This window comes from Alternaria novae-zelandiae, assembly GCF_023758075.1.
Source record: "Alternaria novae-zelandiae strain BMP 2774 chromosome Unknown scaffold_14, whole genome shotgun sequence".
Classification (NCBI taxonomy): Eukaryota; Fungi; Ascomycota; class Dothideomycetes; order Pleosporales; family Pleosporaceae; genus Alternaria; species Alternaria novae-zelandiae.
This window is the reverse complement of record NW_026056974.1, coordinates 418,894-440,529: the sequence shown is the minus strand read 5'-3', so window position 1 is coordinate 440,529 and position 21,636 is coordinate 418,894. Positions and strand designations below refer to the sequence as shown.

Here is a 21,636-nt window from a genome sequence, read left to right as displayed (position 1 = left end):
TGCCCGGTGAGGTAAGTCATTTTTCCTTCATGATTTTTCTTGATTTTTCTTGCTTTCACCACCAAAAATTCCCCATGAATGCGTGTATTTTAGTTAAATATCATGCCTAAATGGCGAAATGAGAATGCTTCTGGCACCAAAAAACTGTCTTTTGTGAATGTTGTGGTATCTGCCAGGCCTACATATCAGGTTTGAGATGACCCTGCCCAAATCACTGAATACCTCCTGGCCTAATTTTCGTGAAGTGTTTCAACACCTTGACTACCTCCCGGCACCCCAGAGATAAAATCCCTGAAGCCCGTGGGCTGATTGAGTACCTCCCGGCCTATATTTCAGGATTTTTCTGTAAACTAAAAATGTGATGTCGCCTTCACGCCTACCTCAAATATTGACACCGGATGGCACCTTCCTCACCAATCTGCCATACCATCTCACCTTTTCACATACCAACCCTACCATCCCAACCATGGCGCGCCGACATGCCTCACCCGCGCCTGAGAGCCAGCAAATGCTTTCACTCAGTCGTCTTCTCGAGAAGCCAAGGAAGGATGACACGCAGATGCAGGAATTCCGCGCCACGATAAATGCCGATCAGAAGAAGTACAACGCACTACTAGCACAGCGAAAGCTCCAAGCGTGAGTCGATCTCTCATCATCTGCAATGCTACTCTAACAGCCACTGTAGCGAGAAGGAACAAGAGCGCCGCCGCGAAGAACTCACCTCCACCATCTTTGAAGCACTGCAAACCCCCAACCGACCAGCAAAGGGCGAGCCCGAAACCTTCGCAGGCACACAAATCGCAGGCAACGCAGTCTACACCTCCGTCACCAGCGTCCTACGCGCATCCGAGGCCCTCGTCAACGAATACCAGAGACTAGACGGCATGATTGCGAAACTACGAGAAGAGCAGCCCGATACTATCGCAGACACATGGAAGCAGGATATCGAGGACACGGACAAGCAGCTCAAGAAGGGCGCTAGAGTTGCGCTGAGGAATGTCAAGAAGGTGCTGGGAGCGGATGTGGAGGACTCAGTGATGACGGACGAAGATGGCGATGTGGATATGCAGGGAGGCGAGAAGGTTGAGCTGAACTATGAGCTGCAGAAGAGTTTGAGGTATGCGGAGAGGGGTGTTAAGAGGATGGTCAAGGGATTGCCGATGGGCGATGGCTGATGGGTATGAGCGGTATTGCGGTGTTCAAGGCGTGAGGGTGGACATGAGGAACCTGAGGTACATGGGCATGGCGATGGTTCGGACAACCCGTGGTAACAATGCAGACACTAGCAATCGACGGATTTCAAAGGACTTCCTAATTTGGACTATGCATCGAACAGCGCAGAACACCAGACTCCAACCCACGCAAGAGCAAGTTCAGGACATGGCTCGTGGATAAATGTATGGATCTGCAAGCTTCATCGTTCTCCTCTCGTCGCATGCAGTCAGACGAGAACATCGCCCCTGCACTTTCCCGAGATTTGGTGTTCGCATCTCCTCCGTCAGGCTCGGCGGGGCCATGTTCTTCTGACCGACTCGTGTCAGGCTGCGCGTTGCCTCGTCAAGCTAGCGCCTCGCACGGCCCCGCCCACACAGTGCGAAATACCTGTCGTATCATCTTTTCGCAACCTCCAGCACGACAGCGTCGACAATCTACTAACCAACAGTCAAGGTACGTCCCTCCAATATTGCTGAATCTCGTCGACTCTATACTAACAATACCGCAGATGGGTGCCCTCAAGTGTAAGCGCACACCGAACACCGCAATTGCCCGCTCGTAGCTGATCCGCCGCAGATGTCGAAGAACTTCAGAAGAAGAAGCAGTCGGACATGATGCGCTTCTTGATGCGCGTTCGCGTACGTATAACCGATTGAGCTGGACACAAGACTCTGCTAACAATGTGACAGTGCTGGGAGGTATGATTATCCCGAGACCCATGTCTCAATTGGTGTACTCGTTGAACTTTGCTGAGAGTGCATCGATAGCTTCGCCAACTTAAGGTCATCCACCGCGCAAGCCGCCCCTCGCGCCCCGACAAGGCCCGCCGTCTCGGATACAAGGCCAAGCAGGGTTACGTTATCTACCGCATCCGCGTTCGCCGTGGAGGTCGCAAGAGGCAGGCTCCCAAGTACGTGCAATCGACATCTTGAACAAGAGGACTACGCTAACATCATATTCTAGGGGCGCCACCTACGGTACGCAACACGCAATCGGATTGCTATGGAACGAAAAACTGACAATCGAACAGGAAAGCCTACCAACCAGGGTATCAACCAGCTCAAGTACCAGCGCTCTCTCAAGTCCACCGCTGAGGAGCGTATCGGCCGCCGCTGCGCCAACTTGCGCGTGCTCAACTCCTACTGGATCAACCAGGACTCGACCTACAAGTACTACGAGGTCATCTGCGTCGACCCCCAGCACAAGGCCATCCGCCGCGATCCTCGCATCAACTGGATCACAAAGGCCGTCCACAAGCACCGCGAGGCTCGTGGTCTCACCGCCACCGGCAAGAAGAGCCGTGGTCTCGGCCGTGGACACAAGTTCAACAACACCACCGCTGGAAGGAGGAAGACCTGGAAGAGGCACAACACCCTCTCCCTCTGGCGCTACCGTTAAATGCATTGAGCATATGGTGTGCTTGGTGCAACGTCTGGTCGATTGTTTTCAGCGTATGGGCTGGCGTGAATGGCATAGGGTGTCCTGGGCTACGTAGCTTCCTAGCAGCAAAAAAGCTGTCAGGACTTTCAAAATCATACCGGATTCATGATCTTTACGAAGACAACACTTCAGTTTCTATCTATTGCAACGTAAAATGTCAGGGATCAAATGTGAAGACGCTGCTGCGGTTGAGGAAGGCGTTGTATTGACCATGTTCGGAAGGATCGAGTGTGCCTTGGTATAGCCAAGAACGAATACAGGACTTTCACATGGGTCGCTGACCGGTACCGGTATTGGTAAGACAGCTGCACCATCGACGTCAGACGTACGGCAAAACCAAGATTAATGCGCTGTACTCGCTGTGACTGTTTCCGTGCATGCTTGGATGATTGCGACATAGATGGTATTCGAGAGCCGAGAAGGAATTAATACAGGGTTCTTCTCGTGGCCAGGTCGGGCGTTGCTAAGCGTTGCCGTAGGCCCCTCTCAGCCAAAACATCAGCCCAAAACACATGCAGAGCACCTCGCCAGCGCAACAAGCGACCGCAGCTCCAATAGACGCAAAGGGTAACCACACTCTCTGCAACACTGACGACATGCGGCTGACAGAGTGATTAATCCAGACTTTTGCAGCTTCCGTGGTTCAGCTTCCACTACCATGTTCCGACGTCCACGCGCAGCCAGCATCATCTGAGCAGCACTGCCCTGCCACACGACAAGGCAGTCAACGGGCAACCCCCACCAGGCTGCTTGACGACTAGAGCTGCCTACAAGGGCAGAGTGCGCCCACTGTGCAACTTCCCGCCAGCCTCTTCACTCCCGTCTCTTCGCCAATACCGCCGCCATGGTCAAAGCCGATGCCACGCGAAACTACTATGCCGACCTGAAGGTATCCCCGACGGCCAGCGAGAACGAGATCCGCAAGGCTTTCCGAACGCTGGCGCTACAGTACCACCCAGATCGAAACCCCGGGCGCGAAGCCGAATTCGTCGTCCGCTTCCAAGAGATTCAGGCCGCACACGAGATACTATGCGATGCCAACCTACGAGCCAAGTACGACGCCGATAGAAGGAAATACCGCAATGTATCTGCTCCTGGTCACACTCCGAACACGCCGCGAACGAGACCGCCGCCGCCTCCGAGAAATGCATACACGACAACCACCCCACAAGGCTCGTACTATCGCGCACCTCCGCCGAAACCGCAGCCGCAAGCCCAGCGCCCTCCCCCACCGCAGCAACACCACAGCACATACAACACGGGTGCGGACAGGTTCTCGGGCAGGAACTTCCGCGCGCCACCAACAGCGCAACGACCGGACACAAAGGCCAGGGATGCAGAGGCTCGCGCGAACGTCTTCACGGCATGGCAGAAGATGAAGCAGCCACGGGGTGAGGACCCTCGGCAGCACAACCCAAGCGCCCAGAGCAGTCCGCATACCAATCCGCAGAACAACCCCAATGGCACCCCCTTTGGCCGCAGTCAGAGCACCAGGGTCCCATCGTCCAAGACTGGGTTTGACCCATCAACACCAGGCGTCGATGAAGGCCAGGCACGGTCAGCGTATAGGAACTATGCCCGTCCGGCTCCAACCCCACCCATGTCCACGACTCCTGATATGGATAGCCATGCCGACGACGTCCCATACTCAGAGGCCAACCGCGTTCGCACACCATATCACTCCCATGTAGCAGGCGAGCGTACCTCCATGTTCGAAGGCCTTGGACGGTCGTCCAGTGTGCGCAACTCACCCACACACTCGCACCGAGCGAGTTATTCGCAAGATGGGGGCGCCTTCTCAGACTCGGGTCGCAGAACACAAGGGAAGAAGGCCAGCGCGAAGCCGAACCCATTCGCTCATGGATATCCCGACTCTAGCGACGAAGAATCCGACTCGGAAGCGTCCAACATCGGCAACAAACACCGTGACCCTCCTCCACCACCTCAAACCACACGACCGCCTCCGCCAACCTGGTCAGAAGGTAACTTCACGACTCCTGATCCGAAACGACAGAGCAACGGCGTGCCAGGGAACATACCCAACAGCTTCAAGAGCAGGAGTGAAGAAAGCATCAACTTGAAATTCTCGCCTTCGGACTGGCATGGCAAGTTCGAAGGCAGTGGCAGTTACTTTGCTCCTAACATGCAAAAAGGTGCCAACGGAAAAGGCCGAGCCTCTCCAACCCGCGGCAGATCACAGCGAAATGCGACAGACCGCAACCCCTTCAGCACGCGGCCGATGGACCCGCCTCCCGTTGCGCCCAACGGACAGCCAATACCTCCTCCTCCACCGGGACCACCACCGGGTGTCAACTTCGCCCCACCCAAGATGGCGCCACACACAGCCAAGTTCAGTCCTCAAGCCTGGCAAGAGACGTTCAAGGATCCAAACTGGGTATACAATCAGGAGAAGGAGACATCGCCGCGTCGACCATCAGAGGCTACGAAACGTCCAAAGGCTGCGCGAAAGGCTTCGGTCCAGCAGAACGGAGCGTCGAAGCCCCAGGAATCAACCGACTCAGCGAGGTCCAAGTACCAGGCCTTTGCAGAAGAGCCAGCAAATGGTGATGTAGATGCCATGGATATCGACCCTGTCCCACCACCAAGCGCGAAGCCCGCAAAGAAGGGAACGCGTACATCACCGAGATTGAATACGGCAGGTGCAGGGGCGACGCCGAATGGCTCTGCTACTGCGCCTTCTTCTGCGACCACTGCAAAACCACCAGCCGAAGGACTGAATGGTCTTGGTCCAGACATGATCAATCCGGTCGTGGAGCCTCAAAACAACGGACTTTCCGGCTTGGGATCTGTAATGGATGCTCTCCCTTTCCCTTCCGGCGCATCCAGCTCACATCCCATCAAGGCAAACGCTGCAAAGAATCTCAAGTATCCAGAGATACCTCGTGCACCTATTCCACCTACCAAGTTGGATGTGGCTTCCGTGAACACGTACTTCGACCACATGGGCGTCTATGTCAAGTCCTACAGAGCCTACTGTCAAACCCTTACTAGCCACTTTGCTGCGCGGAGCAGCGAGATGGAAGATTTGGATCATCACTTCATCCACCAGCGCGGCGAGACCACCAGGGGAATTGGGTTTGCGAGCTACATGGCCAAGATGGAAGAGGATGAAAGTGTCATGGAAACATGGAAGCTTGCGCAAGAAAAGCACATCACTGCGCTGCAGCAGTGTGCCGATGTGCGGAACAAGACCATGAAGTTGTACCAGACCCTACAGACCTGAGCCTGGCGCTTTGTCGCTTGCTTGAGTTTGCAGGTGTGCTGACGTGTCCTAGAGCGGCCCGTTGCCAAGGAGAGGGCAGACGCCGGGACCTTCATGACGTTGTCGAAGAGCTGCAGGAGTTCACTTTGAAAGAGACGCAGTCCGTTCCTACGCATGCAGCACCTTCGCGCCGACGCACGTCTAGTTCAGTCCTTGGTATGAGGATCTCGAGTGCATTTCGCACTGCTGCACGCAGTCCGCCGAATATGGACGGTGGTATCGAGATCTTGACAGGTAGAAGTGCGCCGAAACCCCAGCCACTGCTGTCGAGGAAGAAGAAATATCACGTTCTTGGGTAGCGATGGCGTTTGGGCTGAGCATTTAATACCCCTGATGCAGCTTCCAGGTTACGATGTCATTGGATGTCTTCACGGTTGTGCATGTGTAATTGTAGTAATATAGATATCGGTCATGGTATAAAAAGCAGGAACCCTACAACGTCGTCTTTGGATACACGTAACAACTTCTTACCCTGCATGTCACCCGCACCCTGGATCTGCATCTTGCGCGAACTTGACTCCCGCGGTTGCAGCGCATGACGCCCGCCGACCCGAGGCAGATTAGCAGTTAGCACTAGAAGGCACGCGCTTGTGCGGGCGGAAGAATAGACGGCTAAACAGCACGCCGAACTTCCATCCATCTCTTCATCCACAGCGGACACCATTGTACCGCGATTGAGCAATACTAAGTGGTATGACCGTCTTGGATCCAACTGCAATTTGCTTGGCTTCAGGATAGCCGTCCCGCCGGGTAAATAGCAGAGCGGCTGGCGGCATCGTGGGGCAGACTACCCCTCCATTCATAAGGGCCCATGGGGAAGGGCAACGTATAGCTATATAACATTGCTGCTTTTTTTCAGTTCAATTCAACTATCTATTGCAACATCAACCAAATCAACTGAAACACATACATACATACAAAAACACACAATCATGGCAGACAAAGAACCAATCGTAACCCACGTCTTCACCGCCGACCCCTCAGCCCACGTCTTCAATGGCAAACTCTACGTCTACCCCTCGCACGACCGCGAGACAGACATTGCCGACAACGACAACGGCGACCAATACGACATGAACGACTACCACGTCTTCAGCATGGAAGAAGTCGGCGGGCCCGTCACCGACCACGGCGTAGCCCTCAAGCAAGAAGACATTCCCTGGGTGCAAAAACAACTCTGGGCCCCTGACGCCGCAACCAAGAACGGGAAATACTATCTCTTCTTCCCCGCCCGCGATAAGGAGGGTATCTTCCGCGTCGGCGTTGCGAGCGGCGATAAGCCTGAGGGCCCGTTTAAGCCGGAGGCTGAACCTATCAAGGGCAGTTTCAGTATTGATCCGGCGAGTTTTGTGGATGAGGATGGGAGTGCGTATTTGTATTTTGGCGGGATTTGGGGTGGGCAGTTGCAGTGTTGGAAGACGGGGGAGTTTGTCCGCGAGGACTATGAGAGTATGGAGGCGTCGTCTGGACCGGCGCTCTGCGCGAAAGTAGCGAAACTGTCGGATGATATGACGACTTTCACCTCGGATGTCAAGGATGTTGTTATCCTGGACGAGGCGGGCCAACCTATTCAGGCGAGCGACCACGACAGGAGGTTCTTTGAGGCGGCGTGGTTGCACAAGTATAATGGGAAGTACTACTTCTCGTACTCGACGGGTGATACGCATTTCTTGTGCTATGCGATTGGAGATAGCCCGCTTGGACCGTTTACGTACGGTGGAAGGATCCTGGAGCCGGTCATTGGGTGGACGACACATCACAGTATTGCGGAGTTCAAGGGGAAGTGGTATTTGTTCTACCATGATAGCAGTTTGAGCAAGGGGGTTAACCATCTGCGGTGTGTTAAGATTAGGGAGATTGTTTATGATGAGCAGGGCAAGATTAAGCTTGCGGAGAGTCAGCCGAAGGTTATGTAAGGGGAGGTTGTTTGAGTGGTGGTTACGTTACGTTGCTATTTAGGATGGGAGGATGAGAACCATCTCCACCAAAAGAATTTCTTTATCCAACTCCACTTTCTGCGTTCAACGGGATAGCTCCCTTGCTTTACAGGTTCCTCTTCCATTGTCGACAAGGAAACATCATCCCTCACTTCCTCACTCCTCCTCTTTCTCTCCACCGCCCTCTGAATCTTGCCCTGTCGTCTCTCCATCTTCCTCCGCTCGATCTCCTCCAACCTTTTCCTAATCTCCTTCGCCAAAGGACACCTCAAACACCTCTCCGCCTCCTCCTTCTCCTCAACCACAACCCCCCACTCCTCCCCCCTCCCCAACACCCTCTCCACCTCAACCCCCGCCTCCCAAGCCCCCCACCCCACCATCTCCATATTCCTCACAAACCACATCCTAAACTGCTCATCCGGCAACTCGCAAAACGGCGCCGGGAACTGCTCTTTCCTGATCTGCGGATTAGACAGTATATTGACCATTTCCGGTACCAATCCCGCTCCCTGAATGACTTTTCTCGTCCAGCTTGTGCCGATGGAAGAGCAACTAGCCGGTACATTGGCCTTCTCATACCGAACCAGTTTGTCGATGCGGAAATCCCCGAATTGAGGGTAGATGGGGCCGTCGCGGTATTCGGTCTTGCGTATGAGGAGGCGGGGGAAGGTGGAGGGGGACTGGAAGGGCATTTCGATTAAGCCCCTTGCTTCCAACCTCTTATCTGGAACTATGCCTCGGGGGTCCAGAGTATAGTAGGCTGGCTCTTTGTAGATGTGGTTTTCGGTCTTCCATTTTGGGGGCGACGCGATGGAGTCTGTTTTCCAGGAGGGAGGTTTGGAGAGGAAAAGGTTTTTGCTGATGGGGGCGTAGATGTTTGACAGGGCTTCTGCGTGGAGAGGGGTTGTGGAGAAGTTTGGGGTGTGGAGGCGGCGGGTGGTGGGTAGGCCGGTTTTGGGTGGTGTGGTGGACATTTTGGAAATGGCTACGGTGGTGCTTGATGGTTTTGGTAAGAGTAGTAGTAGTGAGAAGGTTTGGAGTTGAGAAGATATGTCATGCTTGGAAGTATGTGCGGCATGTCAAATATATATCTCGTGTTAAGTTGGGGTTGTGGCATATTGCTCAAGTCTTTCCGTGGTTGAGTTAAGTGGGTTGGCCAGTCATGTCTCTCCTAATAGTATCAACTGAACTTCTTTCGAGCATCTTGTAGGATACGTCACTTTTTCTGTTTCCCAACCAGGGTAGCGACGTATTCTCCCAGGTCTTTCGCTTTTTGCAAAACGTGGCTACCGTAGTTGCCTACTCTACGTATCCTCTGCCGTCGAACACTCAGAACTACTTGAGATACTCCAAGCCCTATCAAACCCAACCCAGATGTCAGCACACCCACAACGTCGTCCCGTGACATATCCCATCCATATTTGCCCTGTCCGTCCTTTCACCCAAACACACTAAACTGTGCTATCATAAGGTAGGTAACCTCCCCATCTCCCAATGATGAACCGTCTGGTCAACCCCATGTTCCCCGTCTTGAAACTTGCATTCCGGATGCTTGCCTCCGAAGTCCTTCCAACGACAGACATGTCCAAAAAAGCAGTTTACACGTCGGCACGCGCCGCCATATACACAGCGTGTTCTCTGACCTAGGAAACACAACACGCTCAACACGTCGTCGGTGATCTCGCTATGATCGTATTGGCATTCCTCGCCGTCGCATCCATCGCCCAGGTGGTAGTGATAGCAGCTACGAACTCTGCCGTTCCGGCGTTTGTGTTCGACATAGTCGTCAAAGCAGTAGTCGGCGGGTCGTTGAACGACATTTTCGTCGACACGCTGGCCCGATGCGTTGACGGGTACGTAGCCGGGTAGCTCGTCTGTGATCACACAATTACTATCCCTCCTCGCGAACACCTCAAGCTGATCTGGCCTCCGGGTAGCGAGAAGAGTAAACTGGCACATTGGATCGTTGGGTAACTCGTCCGGTTCGTCTGTTGCTAGTCAGCCATACGGAAAATCTAACTAGCAGCATTCCCAAGGTAGACCTTACCCTGCACACCTTCCCTGCGCTTGCCATCCATCAACAAGAATATCTTCGAGTCATGAACCGCAGTCACGTCCTCGCAGAACCGGAGCATAGCTGGTGGACAATCCCCTTTTTCCGCCTTTATGAGGACGTCTACCCATAGTACGCACGATTCTAGGTCGACATTCCGCCGCTTCTTCGAGTGCTTCTTGAGACAAGTACGCATGAGGGCTTCCAGCCTCGGACCTACATCAGCTTCAGTGTTGCTTTGGACGAGTTCGTTGATATACTGGGTCGTGTTAGCATCTTGCTGGTAACGCATATTGGGTGTGTATAGTTACTGGGAAGCTCATCGCGTCGATGTAGATGTAAACGAAGGGATGAGGCGCCGTGGTTGGTTCGGTAGCCATGGTCGCGTCGGTCGCCATTGGTGAGTTCTGTGTAGCAGTGTGACCAAGGTAGCATCAGGAAGTATATCTGTCTCTTGGATTATTTGTGAGGCTTGTTGTTCGAGCACGTGTCCAAGTCTCATGTCTTGCACCATATCTTTTCCAAATGACACCCGGCGCTTCTGACCAAGACCGCAAGTGACACGATGAAAGCGACTTAACAACACTACCATACTTTCGAAACATCATGAGATTGCACCTGAAAAGGCATGGACTATCAAACAACAGATAGGAAAAGACGGCGAAAGCCCGGGATATATAACAGATAAAAGAAACCCGACCCACTAACAATATCTTACACACTCCTCCACAACATTCCACCTCTTCCTTCTCCTCTCAACCTTCTTCTCCTCCGTAGCGTCCAAATCCTGAAGCTCTTTCAACTTCTCAAAGTCAATACTCTCCTTCTCCTTCTGCTCGTTCTTCTCCTTGGCCTCCTGCTCCAACTTGACCAACTCTTCGATATCTTTGAGTCGCGCTTCTTCTTGCTTTTGCCGATGGTCCTCTTGTTCGTTGAGACGGCCTTGCTCGTTGTCCTGCTCGAGCTCATGTAGCCACACGCCCTTGCCATCGTTGAAAACTTCCTTGAGTTGAGGTAGCGTGCCGCAAACGCCATCGACTTCGCCCCAGGGCAGCCAGGTTTGCTCGGCTTCGGTCCATATGCCGCCTCGTCCGCCGCGGTTGTCCCAGTAGCGATCGCCGCCGACGAGGTGGTTGTGGTAGCCGTCTGAAGACTGAGGCGCGCGGAAGTAGTTTCTCAGCATGGCGCGTTTGTGGTCTGAGTACCACAAGTTGTCCCAGGTTATTTTGGCGGCCGGTGGGCGCTCGCCGCTCGCGTGCGAAGAGCTGCTGAGGATGATGGCGGGGACGGAACCGGAATAGGTGTTCTGGATCAGGGGAATGCTTTCCCAGGGTAGTTTGCGGCTGGGCAGGCCATCGAGTTCGAGCGTAAACTCTAGGTTGTCAATGTATGCTGGCTTCTCGTTGGGAGAGGGGTTGTGCTCGACGAAGTCGGGGCGCCAGAATGGGGTCTTGGTCTCGTTGAGGGCAGTGGGTAGGGACAGGTAACGGGAATCTGAGTCGGAGCGACTGTATTGCGACAAGTCGGTCGAGTTGTCGTGTAGAAGAGGCGCGAGTTCGTCTTCGACGCAGTAGTCCAAGGGTTGGAAGAGCGCGTGGGTATAGTCCAACCCGACAGAAAACTCATGACGTGTAGTGTTCGAGAACTCAGCGCTGGCACGCTCCAGTCTTCGCTTAGCTTCTGACGTGCTCGCTCTGCCCGTGAGGTAGTCTTTGACTTTGGTACCCGTATGCTTCGATGCCACTTCCTCCGCATCTCTGCCCAGCTGCTGCTCGGCGAAGAGAGTCGCGAATACCGACTGCACGGTTTGGGACTGACTTCTCCCCTCCATGAACTTCTCCAGAGCAAACTGGTAAAGCATCTTCAAGTCGCTGGCCGGACCCATGACCATCTTGGAGTGAATGAACTTCGCTGGGGTGTCTGATATGCGTCGACCGTTCTCGCTTCCGTATGTGCTGTCCGAGAGTATTGATTGAGGCACATACTTGCACGCCATGTCATCGTTCTCACAGACCTTCTCTGCGCCGAACACGATCGTCTGGTTGAACTTCTGGAAGCCCTCCTTGTTAACGCCGTACTTCTTCAGCAGCCGCATATTGGCGTCTGCCAAAAGCCTCTTGTACTGCGTGACAATCACATCGCTTGGCAGCTGGAACATCGACTGTTGTCCGTCCACAATGAGAACCAAGTCATGGCCCTTCACCAGCTTCTCATTGCTCAGGTAATGCAGCGTGCTGTTCAGTGTGTCCCTGTCCCACTTGATGTCCGACTCATATGGCTTGTGTAGCTGTACCGCCGTCGGTGGAGGGTAGTGGAGAAGCATAGCAGACAGAGTCGTCTTACAGAAGCCATCTGTGTCGCGCTCGGCAGGCATGAGGAGGTGGAAGTTGGGCGTCGTCTTCTTGAGTTTCGGCGGGACGTGGTCGAGTTCGCCATTCTCTATCTGCAGCGTCGTGTTCGAGGGGGTCTTGAAGGGCGAGTGTACGATGTCGGGCAGGGGCTGGAGATACGGTCGCCATGGGTAGTACGAGGAGAAGTTATGGTATCGTGAAGATATGGCCTGGAAGAGTTAGCTTGAACCTCGCTGATGACGTTCAAGTCTTGCGGGGTATGCCGCATATCTCGACGTCGTCTCCTCCGCTGTCTGTAGCAGGTTGAACATACCTCATGATTCCTCATACCCGTCAGTCCGAGCAGAACCGTGAGAAGTGCAATCGTCAAGACCATCATCCTCCCTCTTCGCGTGCACGCCCATTGTACGGCGGCACTTCCAAACTCTTTGGGCGACTGTGTCGGAGACATTGGCAATGCCAGCATTGCATCGCCTGCCATGGTGGGTGTGGAAAGGAAAGAGCGATTCGACGACCTGTGACTCCCTCGCTGGAAGCGGAAGTGGTCATACTTGGTCGACGGCCAGGTGGGACGCGCTTTCTGTATCCCCTCTGTGTGCCTTCCGTCTGGTGTCCCTGCGTCCCAAACGCCAGGGTCTCAACACGGATAGTCGTCGTCACACGTCACGGTCCGATCAAGAACGCGCGTAATCTCCACTGAGTTGCAGTTGTCTGTTTCGAAACAATGCCGCTGCCATTCTGCACGCGCGCGCCATGGCATCTCCAAAGCTTTGCGAAACATGCTGGAAACGTCTTGTGTGTAACCCTTGCATTTCTTAGAAGGAAGTTGAGTTCAAGAGAAAGTCAGCCATGGACACGATGATAGGTGTACCCCTGTCTGTCGCGTCGCGTCGCTAATCTCAACGCGGGCTAGAGGCGGAGCCGCTTCGGCAGTCTTTGCTTTGCAGATCCGATGGATCATCAGGAACCTTCGTCATAATTGCCGCTGCACATGGCGGTTCGCATGTGAACTACGTGGGGATCCGCTTATGATTGCTGTAGCTTGGGCAACATCTCCAACAATCACCTGAAGAGATTTCAGGAGCTGCAAATCGATGCACCTACGATCTTCCAAAGGCTAAATCGGGCAGCTTACAGCTAGCTTCTTTCGATTTTCGAGGCTGACAGCAGAGAAATTGTGTGCTGATCTGATCATCCGTACAACCTTTGTGGAGAGTCGTACGACAACTGTGTCGCAATGGCTTCCGCTGTGATGGCAGTCGGTCAGACTCCCCATATACGCAGCAGCCAGTAAGGGTTCATCACCACGAACCGTCAAGCTCCACCCCCTAGAATCCAGCGATATACCGATGCTTATCCGTGACCTCAGTAACCGCAAACTTCATGCCAACCCTGAGATCCCCCACCGACTTCGGCACAGCGAGCATACCATAGCAGGGCTTGTATGTGATTCCCTCGTCGATCCTCCTATATTTCATCAACGCATCCCAGGGCTGCGTCTTGTGCTTCTCCGCCGAATCAGGATGTACATTAGGCACCTGGCAACGCGCGCATCGCTGGGTAATATCCAGAACGATTGGCTTATCACCAGCATCAGGCGTAATCTTGATCGTCTTCCAGCGATCTTCATCCCAGGGCGCGTTGGCATCGCCCTTGACGAGGATATTGGGGCGGAAACGGCGGACGTCGATTGTGAGGTCTTCTGCGGCTTTGAGACGCGTGTTGAGTTCGTCGATGCTGGATTGGTTGCCGACGAGCACGGGCATCAGGTCGGGGAAACAGGTCGATGCATCTCTTCCTAAGACAGCAGGTGCACCGTTCGATACTAGAGGTCTGGGGTCCTCGGAGACAGGGGGCTTGTACACGAGCCGTACTTCCTTATCGAAGAAGCTGTTGAAGGGAGCGGTCATCTTCGTAGGATACACGCGGGTTCCCGTTGTAGTACTCCATATCTTTGCCGAGTGCTCTTCGGTATTCTCGTCGAGCCATTCCTTAGATGGATGAGCCGGGATGGAGAACTCCAACTTCTCATCGACCGAGTTTGGCGCTGGTGCAGTCACGGTAAGGGTATCAGTCTTTTCGTCGTAGGTTGGTCGGATCAGTGTCATCTTGGAGTTTTGGCGGATCGTCAGGAACTCGTAGTTTGGATAGCTCACCCACATCCATTGACGATCTGGCTCTGTCAGCATATTACATTTCTCCGATCTGACAATAAAGGCGCACCGAGATCGAGACCCGTTGGCAAGAGCTTTGCCGACTTTACGCTGATGCCGTGGCATGACTTGATGGGGTGTATGAACAGCCCTGTGATCTCTGTCGCTGCTGGCAAAGGCCCAGCATTGCTCTTCGCTTGTTGGTTCTTGTTGAAATAGAGATATGTGAGAATAGGTAAGACGAAGATCGATAGCAGAATCGCGACCTGCGTAGTGGCTGGGAGCGCCATGTCGATGAATGTGCCGTTTGACAGCGAAGATTGAACGGTTTGCGCAGAACCTCAGGAAGATGAGTGGACTCCGGGATACTTCCTGTACAAGTCGTTCTCTTGGAGTGTAGTAATCAAGCCCTAGAGCGGTTTTCTTCTCGTGTCGTGTACTAATGCAGATATAGCTGTAGGGCGTGGTCTGACAAATCTAGAATCAGCGCATCGGTCCAGAGCAATGCCAGCGCAAAAGTCTTGCCTAATCGAGTGACGCAGAGCGGAGTTTATAGCTACACTTGACACTTGACGACAATGACGCATTGAGCGGGGAAGGCGTTCGCAACGTAACGGGCTAGCGCTGCCGAAACCTCGCGTGTGCGGCGTCTCCGCGGCAGTCATGCATCGCGAGAACACGACCGCGACATCCAGACATGCGACCTCCTACAAACTCTCAGACCGCATCCTCTTCCGCAGTCTATCATCGCCATCATCAGACTCCTCCCCCTCCCCCTCCCCCTCCCCCTCCCGCACCCTACTCAACCTCTCAATCTCCCCCTCCAACTCCACACAATACCCATCCAAATCCTGCGCCTGCTCCACCTTTCCCTCCAACTCCCTCACGCGCTGCTGTAACCTAATATTCCCCTCCATACGCAGCATACATTCCTTCTCCGCAGCATCAGCCCGTTGCTTCTCCTTCTCGACTTCGTACTCGGCGTCTTCCAAAGCTCGTCGCCGCAACTTCTCGGTTGTCTCGTATTCTTTGAGATCGGATTGGCAGCTGAGGAGTTGGGAGTCTTTGTCGAAGAGGGTGCCGCGGAGTCTGGCGGTTTCGCGGCGGGTGTCTGTGCAGGTTTTGTTGGTGCAGCGGGAGGGGGGTTGGGGTCGGGTGGCTGGTGTGGGAGACAGGCTGGACATGCGTCCAGCTGAAGGCGTGGAGCAATCGATTGCGCTGTCGGGGATGTCTTGCTCCCATTCTTCGCGCTCGCGCACGCGTGGTGTAGATGGCATTGGGGTAGTACTCGCCATGTAGTTGCGATACTCAGCCCCCGACATACCGACACTCTCCTTCGGCTCGTCGAATCGGTCGTAGTTGTACGGGTACCGCTGATGCAAGGGACCGTTCACGGAAGCGGCAATTGCTCGCTCTTGCGGGGTGTACATGTTTTCGTATCGCTTCATTGCTTCTCGTTGCCAGGCTACGCCTGTAGGCAGATCCGGATATCCTTGATACGGGCGAAGCTTCTCGATCGTTGACAGGGTGACGTAGGGCCAGGTCTTTGGGTCTTCCTTGTTGTAGGTAGGGATGGCGCGTTTGATGCTCGCATACAACCTCGAAGAGACGAAGCTGAAGGTGCCCTCGTAGCGCGGAAGAGGTGCCATCTTGATTCGCGAGTGTGTTAGTCATTTGTGCTGCGTTGACGCCCACGCTCGACCTACCTTGAGAGTTTCTAATGCCAACGAGGGGCAGGATGCTGCTGTTGTCAGTCGGAAGAAGCAGGAGAGGTTTGACTAGCTGCAGGAGTCGCTCGTCGTGATCAAACTCCCGCCCTTTCGGTTAGTCTGGGAGATTCGCGGTGAGAGGGCGAGCGCTCCTCGTTCACCTTCACCTCGAGTCATCTTCACACTGGTTGTCATGGAACCTTGGTATATTTCTCGTATTGACCGCAAGATCCGTAAATCTATTGAAAATAAGGATACCTAGGTAGGAGACAGAGACACGAGGCTGATCGATGCCACTCTACCGAAAAGTCCCATGGACTAGGTAGAGGCAGCAATGAAAGATCCGAAACAATGTATTTCCGAGCTAAACCCATATGAAGCAGCCACGTCTTTGGCGACCCAGTTGACTTAGACCGACTGTCGCATTCCCCATATTCTCTTGCCAAACAAGCCAGCACACGCAGGAACTAAGTAAGAACCGGACGCGCGCACACATCCCTGATGTCGCTACTGCATTTCGCAACTCTCGATCTTCGGCTTCTTCCGTGCTGCTTCTGCACCATCCTCCTCCACTCTCTTCTTCTGCACACCTGTACCCTGTTTCTTCTTCTTCATCTCTTCCAGAATCTTGAAGATTTGCTGCTTTGCCACCTTGGTCTCCTGCTTCGCTGTCAAGACATCCTTGTCACTCTTCTTGAGGTCCGATTGCAGACTGGTAATCTCATCTTCCTTCTTCTCTAATATATTTTTCAGGGTACTGAGATTGGTGCGCTCTTGGCAAAGGAGCTTGTGCGACTGTTCCTTGTACTCACAGAGCGCTTCTCCGACCTGGACGGAAAATCTTTGAACGGCTGTTTGGTACTTGGCTGTCATTGCAGTAACCTTCTTTTCCGCGATATCCGCTCTGATGTCTGCCTCTAGGCTCTCCTTCTTGGTCTTGTCGAGTTCTTCTTCCAGTTCAGCCACTCTGCTGTTGGGCACTGTGTCTGTGTCGTCCAGCATCTTCATGATCTCATGGATCGCTGCTGCTTCGGGCGAATCATCTTCAGCAACTTCTTCAGTCGCATGGTCGCCGACTACCACATCCTTGGTGTCCTCCTCTTTCTTCGCAATCGGGTTGCTCTTCTTGACTTGACTCATCCACTCCTCCAGTTCGTCAGGCGGCATATGCGGATGCGCTCTCAATTCGCCGTTTCGATCATAGTTGAGCGGGTAGTAGCGAAAGAGGTTCTTCATGACTCGGTTCTTTCGACGATTGACGGTCCGCTGGCCTTGAAGAGGTCGAAGCGCGTCCAGGTCCTTGATGAGAGTCTGCTCGTACACTAGATACTCGGGAGGGACTTTACTCTTTCTGTAGTCGAACTTGTTCTCCGTTGCAAGAACCTGACGGACTAAAAGCCAAGTGCTGGGGTTGTACATGTCGTACGTCTGAGTGACTGTCTTCATGTGCATCCGCATGAAGTAGCCATCCCAAGAGAAGTCGCCGTCCCAGACCCCGCATGGCTCGATGTCTTTGTCGCTCATCTTGGAGAGTATGAGGCAGAGGGATGACGAAGCAGTAGTAGAGGTTTGCACGAGATAAGGTAGATGCAGGTGTAAGATACAAGCAGGCCAACATGATGAAGCGTGTTTCTTATACGCGACCTCTGTTACCACCTGGGGACGATGATGTGAGTTGCATCATCAGACAGTTTCTCTCACTCCCACGTTCTGAGAGAACTACGGTGAGATGCCGCAGCTGGCCTCAGACGCCATCGGAGATGTCCATCAAAGAACACATCCGCATAGCAAATGCAGCAACGATCGCCACAGCACACCTATCCCCATCCTCCCCATACCATCACGCAACCAAACACCGCAGTGAGACACAAACCCGCGCCACACCCTCGGCCCGACTCGCAGGATGCGTTGCATGTGGGGGAGAAGCGCCTGCACGAGGGGGCCAGCCTCACCAACCAGTCAAGCGAAGCAGCGCGCTGCGGCACAGTCACAACGAAAAAGGACCGCCCCCGAAGTCTGACTCAAAATGCAGGTACACACCAAAGAGGGTGTGTCTACAGAGTACACCGTGCGGTGGGGCAGGCGGTAGACAGTATCGGTGACACACATGCAGACGAGGCAATAGCCGTCCGGGGATGCATGGTGCATGTGCAGTGTGCATATGCAGGAACGGGAGTTTGCAGATGATGTGTGTAACGTGAGTGACGACAGTGCATGGAGGGCCAACGTCGATGGCGATGGCGATGCCAACGTTCACGATAACGTCAAGGTCAGGGCGAGGAATGCAACAGTCCATATTTCTAACGAGAGATTTGAATTTGATTACCGTAGTATATACCCAACGCCCCAACCGTAAACCATAGTACCACAGACCCAGTGAGGCCGAACCCATGCCCACACCCTGACTCCAGCCCCCAGAAAAGACACCCTATGCCTAAACGCCGCCAAAATCTACCTATAATGCAAGAGACAAGATAAGACAATTCGCCATCGTAAGATGAGGGTATAGAAGTGAAAAGAAATCACCCGTGCCGTGAGTGAGTACATGTTTCGGCCATCGCCCATACGAACAGTCTTGTGTCCTGCGTTGGAAAACGCTGATACATGAGGGGCGACAGCATATAGCGTGTGCGAAGACAGTCGTGATGGTGCCAGACATGTGAATCGAAAGAGTGAAAATTGCAGATGCTGTGAATGTAGTGAAGATGGTAGTAGTGCGTGCGTTTTGCCAGGACACTCAAAGGAAGATTAGAGTGTCGGTAGCTCAGCCGCTGAGAGACCGTGAGCGCAAATGGCAATGGGATGAAGGAGTGACGTGATGCGACGGTGGTCGCGATGCTGGGCGCAGCGATGTCATGGTAGAACTAAGCCTTTGCTGAAGTCTTCTTGACGGAACCCTTGTTGGAGACGCGGGTAGGTGTCTTGGGCGACTTGGCGGGTGACTTTGGTGACTTGGGCGACTTGGGTGTGCGGGCTTTGGCTGGAGTCTTCTTGGGCGACGGGGTCTTGCCTGGGAGCTTGGGGAGGAACTCGATAGAGGGGACTTGTTCAGTCTCCTTCTCCTCGAGCATCTGGAGGATGACATCGACGATCTTCTTGACTTCTGCGTAGGTCTTGTTGAAGCCGAGCCACTGGTCTAGCTCGCGGAGGACGTCGATGGGCGCCTCGAAGTGCTTGCCGATCTTGGGGTGGACACTCTTCTCGGCTTGGTCGTTTTTGGCTCCGGCAGCGACTTGACGGGAGTAGTGGTTTAGACGCGCTTCCTCGGACTTCTTGAAGGCGATGTCGTAGGTGGTGCCCGGAAACTGCTTCTCGATTACCTCGAACTGGCGGAGGATGAGCTGCACTTTGCGGATCTGCCACTTGGTCTTGTTGTAGGTCGCGCGCTGGTAGTGCTTGCGGCAGAAGAGAGGCCAGTCGGTGACGTCGCGGGTACACGCCTTGTTGCGGCCAAAGTGGTCGGAGATGACCTTGCGCGACAGGTCCTTGGTGTACTGGCCAGTCATGCAGCGAGTGTGCTCGTCGTTCATGCAGAGGAACTCGCGCTGGGAGTCGGGTACGTCTTCGCCGTCGTCGAGAGACTCATCACCAGAAGCGTCGGGCTCGGCCTTTACTCAGTTGATACTCGGTCAGTCTGTGGATTCAATGGTGAAGTGGTAACTCCGCACATTGCGCGAGATGCGTGCAGATGGGGGCTTTGCACTTACGAGGTCAGTCATGACGGTATCAGGAGTCTTGACAGTGGGCGACGAAGGCTCTTCCTTGGTCGACTTGGGAGTGGAAGGTGGCGCAAGTATGAGCGCCGAGGTGATGTCAGGAGAATCACTCGAGCTCTCGACGAGGTTGTCGACAGACATCTTGCTGCGAATGGTGTCGGCCTGAGTGACCTCAGGCGTTAAGGAAGCGCCAGCGGCGGTGTCGGAGGTCTTGATCATATAGTCGGTGGACATGTTGACTGAGTCCGTGGGTAGATATATTACTAGTAGAGGGACGACTGTTGAAGGACGGTCGGCTGCACTGCTGTTGACGAGAGTTCAGTCTGTTGTTAAGAAAGTCTCGAGGGAGGTGAGCGGAGGCGGGTTATAAGTGGGAGAAAGGGTGGGAGGCGGCGGTGCAATCGCGGCAGGCCGATGGGAAGTGAAGGTGACTCTCAAGTGACCAATTTTTACTGTTTGAACAGACCGCCTGAGCAACCCACCGTCACCTCAGGACGGACTCAACCACGTCCCTGACTATTGTCCGTGATTCACATGTGCCGTCGTACAATGCAACGCACTGCGGCCCGAGACCGCTCGACCGCTTGAGCCCCGCTGAACTGCCATCTACCTGGTAACTTGGGCCAATGATGAGCCCGTGAGACTCGCGATACACGTCCCTGCCAAGACAATCGTTTGCTCAAGCCCTGGCCAGCCTTTTCTTCGAGCCGCGTATGACGCCTCGAGATCGCGACCCGTGTGAGTCCAACACTTGAAGGTATTAATCATGGAATGGTCGGGAAGATGAAACAATCGCCGCAATCGCCAACCCGAGTGGCAACTAGGCAATATTGAAGCTGTGCCGCTACTGAAGGATGAATTACACTCAGAGTAGGCCCGCGGAATGTTGTTACAGTACCCACATTGACAGAATACGAACCAGACAAACCTTCGAGTAGGGTTGAATGAAGTGAGGGAGTGAGAGGAATGGAGTCACGCATACGGTCATTGAAGCCTAGGAATGAAGTCTCAAGACGTGACATGGAAGTTCGAATACGATTGAGTCAAACGAATCCTCCACGCATCTATGACGGCCCCCAAGTGACTGTTAACCGACCCAACCGCGATGGTGTACGTCTAAGAGCTCAGAGTCGACAATCAGGGCTCGTGCCAACAGTTCGCCAGCCCGACCCTTGTGAAGAGACTTACTTGCCGAAGGGTAGATGTAAACGAGCATCTACGGCGTGGCATGAGTTGGTTCCCGTTCCCGTTCTAGTTCCTTGTTGTCTAGGTTTTGATAAGTTTAGTGCCTTCCAAGGTTCCGAGGTCGTAACCGCGCAGCGCTTGTGTCGAGAACTATTGATCAAACACTTATGCGATCCAGCCAATCTAGAATGCGCAAATCTGATGTGCCTGGCGAGATACCGTATACGTCTGAGGCTTAAGGCCGGCAATGCTCCTCCACTACGATCTCCGGACCGAACCCAATTGACTACGCCGCGAAGGATTCCAAGCTGCTATAGGTCGCATTCCGACGGCGGCTATGGGAAGTTACTCAATTGGTGGATACTCCTAAATATAGTGGAAATAGTACTAGTTCTTTTGCACTCTTTGGACTTGTGCCTTTGGAGAAATACGGGGCGAACCGCGGATCGGGGCCAAAAGCGTGCATGAGGCTGAGTCTCTGTGTTACTATTCGACATTTATCTCCGGGACTTTGAACTTCGAAACAATTATCCAAAGTAACACGACTGCGTATGTCCCGTTGCATACCTCAGCGATGCCGACGCGATCTGAACC

General features: G+C 53.8%; 9 protein-coding genes across 9 annotated transcripts; 4 read left to right on the top strand and 5 right to left on the bottom strand.

Annotated features, from left to right (window-relative positions):
- Positions 1-466: 466 nt before the first annotated feature.
- On the top strand, positions 467-1,175 carry J4E88_007011 (uncharacterized protein; the record flags this gene model as incomplete). Its single annotated transcript, XM_049400632.1, has 2 exons — positions 467-636; positions 686-1,175. The coding sequence occupies 2 exons, from the start codon at positions 467-469 to the stop codon at positions 1,173-1,175; spliced, it is 660 nt and encodes a 219-aa protein (XP_049253580.1).
- A 548-nt stretch (positions 1,176-1,723) lies between these two features.
- Positions 1,724-2,613, top strand: RPL15 (60S ribosomal protein L15; the record flags this gene model as incomplete). Its single annotated transcript, XM_049400631.1, has 5 exons — positions 1,724-1,739; positions 1,792-1,853; positions 1,983-2,125; positions 2,179-2,192; positions 2,246-2,613. The coding sequence occupies 5 exons, from the start codon at positions 1,724-1,726 to the stop codon at positions 2,611-2,613; spliced, it is 603 nt and encodes a 200-aa protein (XP_049253579.1).
- Positions 2,614-3,499: 886 nt separating this feature from the next.
- On the top strand, positions 3,500-5,899 carry J4E88_007009 (uncharacterized protein; the record flags this gene model as incomplete). Its single annotated transcript, XM_049400630.1, has 1 exon — positions 3,500-5,899. The coding sequence occupies one exon, from the start codon at positions 3,500-3,502 to the stop codon at positions 5,897-5,899; it is 2,400 nt and encodes a 799-aa protein (XP_049253578.1).
- A 971-nt stretch (positions 5,900-6,870) lies between these two features.
- J4E88_007008 (uncharacterized protein) lies at positions 6,871-7,854 on the top strand (the record flags this gene model as incomplete). The annotated part of the gene is made up of 1 exon (XM_049400629.1): positions 6,871-7,854. One exon carries the CDS (start codon positions 6,871-6,873, stop codon positions 7,852-7,854), a length of 984 nt encoding a protein of 327 aa, XP_049253577.1.
- A 435-nt stretch (positions 7,855-8,289) lies between these two features.
- J4E88_007007 (uncharacterized protein) lies at positions 8,290-12,760 on the bottom strand (the record flags this gene model as incomplete). The annotated part of the gene is made up of 6 exons (XM_049400628.1): positions 8,290-8,336; positions 8,429-8,764; positions 9,519-9,863; positions 9,896-10,187; positions 10,647-12,488; positions 12,593-12,760. 6 exons carry the CDS (start codon positions 12,758-12,760, stop codon positions 8,290-8,292), a joined length of 3,030 nt encoding a protein of 1,009 aa, XP_049253576.1.
- An 847-nt stretch (positions 12,761-13,607) lies between these two features.
- On the bottom strand, positions 13,608-14,722 carry J4E88_007006 (uncharacterized protein; the record flags this gene model as incomplete). The annotated part of the gene is made up of 2 exons (XM_049400627.1): positions 13,608-14,452; positions 14,503-14,722. 2 exons carry the CDS (start codon positions 14,720-14,722, stop codon positions 13,608-13,610), a joined length of 1,065 nt encoding a protein of 354 aa, XP_049253575.1.
- Positions 14,723-15,139: 417 nt separating this feature from the next.
- J4E88_007005 (uncharacterized protein) lies at positions 15,140-16,081 on the bottom strand (the record flags this gene model as incomplete). Its single annotated transcript, XM_049400626.1, has 1 exon — positions 15,140-16,081. The coding sequence occupies one exon, from the start codon at positions 16,079-16,081 to the stop codon at positions 15,140-15,142; it is 942 nt and encodes a 313-aa protein (XP_049253574.1).
- Positions 16,082-16,648: 567 nt separating this feature from the next.
- J4E88_007004 (uncharacterized protein) lies at positions 16,649-17,665 on the bottom strand (the record flags this gene model as incomplete). Its single annotated transcript, XM_049400625.1, has 1 exon — positions 16,649-17,665. One exon carries the CDS (start codon positions 17,663-17,665, stop codon positions 16,649-16,651), a length of 1,017 nt encoding a protein of 338 aa, XP_049253573.1.
- A 1,340-nt stretch (positions 17,666-19,005) lies between these two features.
- On the bottom strand, positions 19,006-20,091 carry J4E88_007003 (uncharacterized protein; the record flags this gene model as incomplete). The annotated part of the gene is made up of 2 exons (XM_049400624.1): positions 19,006-19,749; positions 19,849-20,091. The coding sequence occupies 2 exons, from the start codon at positions 20,089-20,091 to the stop codon at positions 19,006-19,008; spliced, it is 987 nt and encodes a 328-aa protein (XP_049253572.1).
- Positions 20,092-21,636: the final 1,545 nt, after the last annotated feature.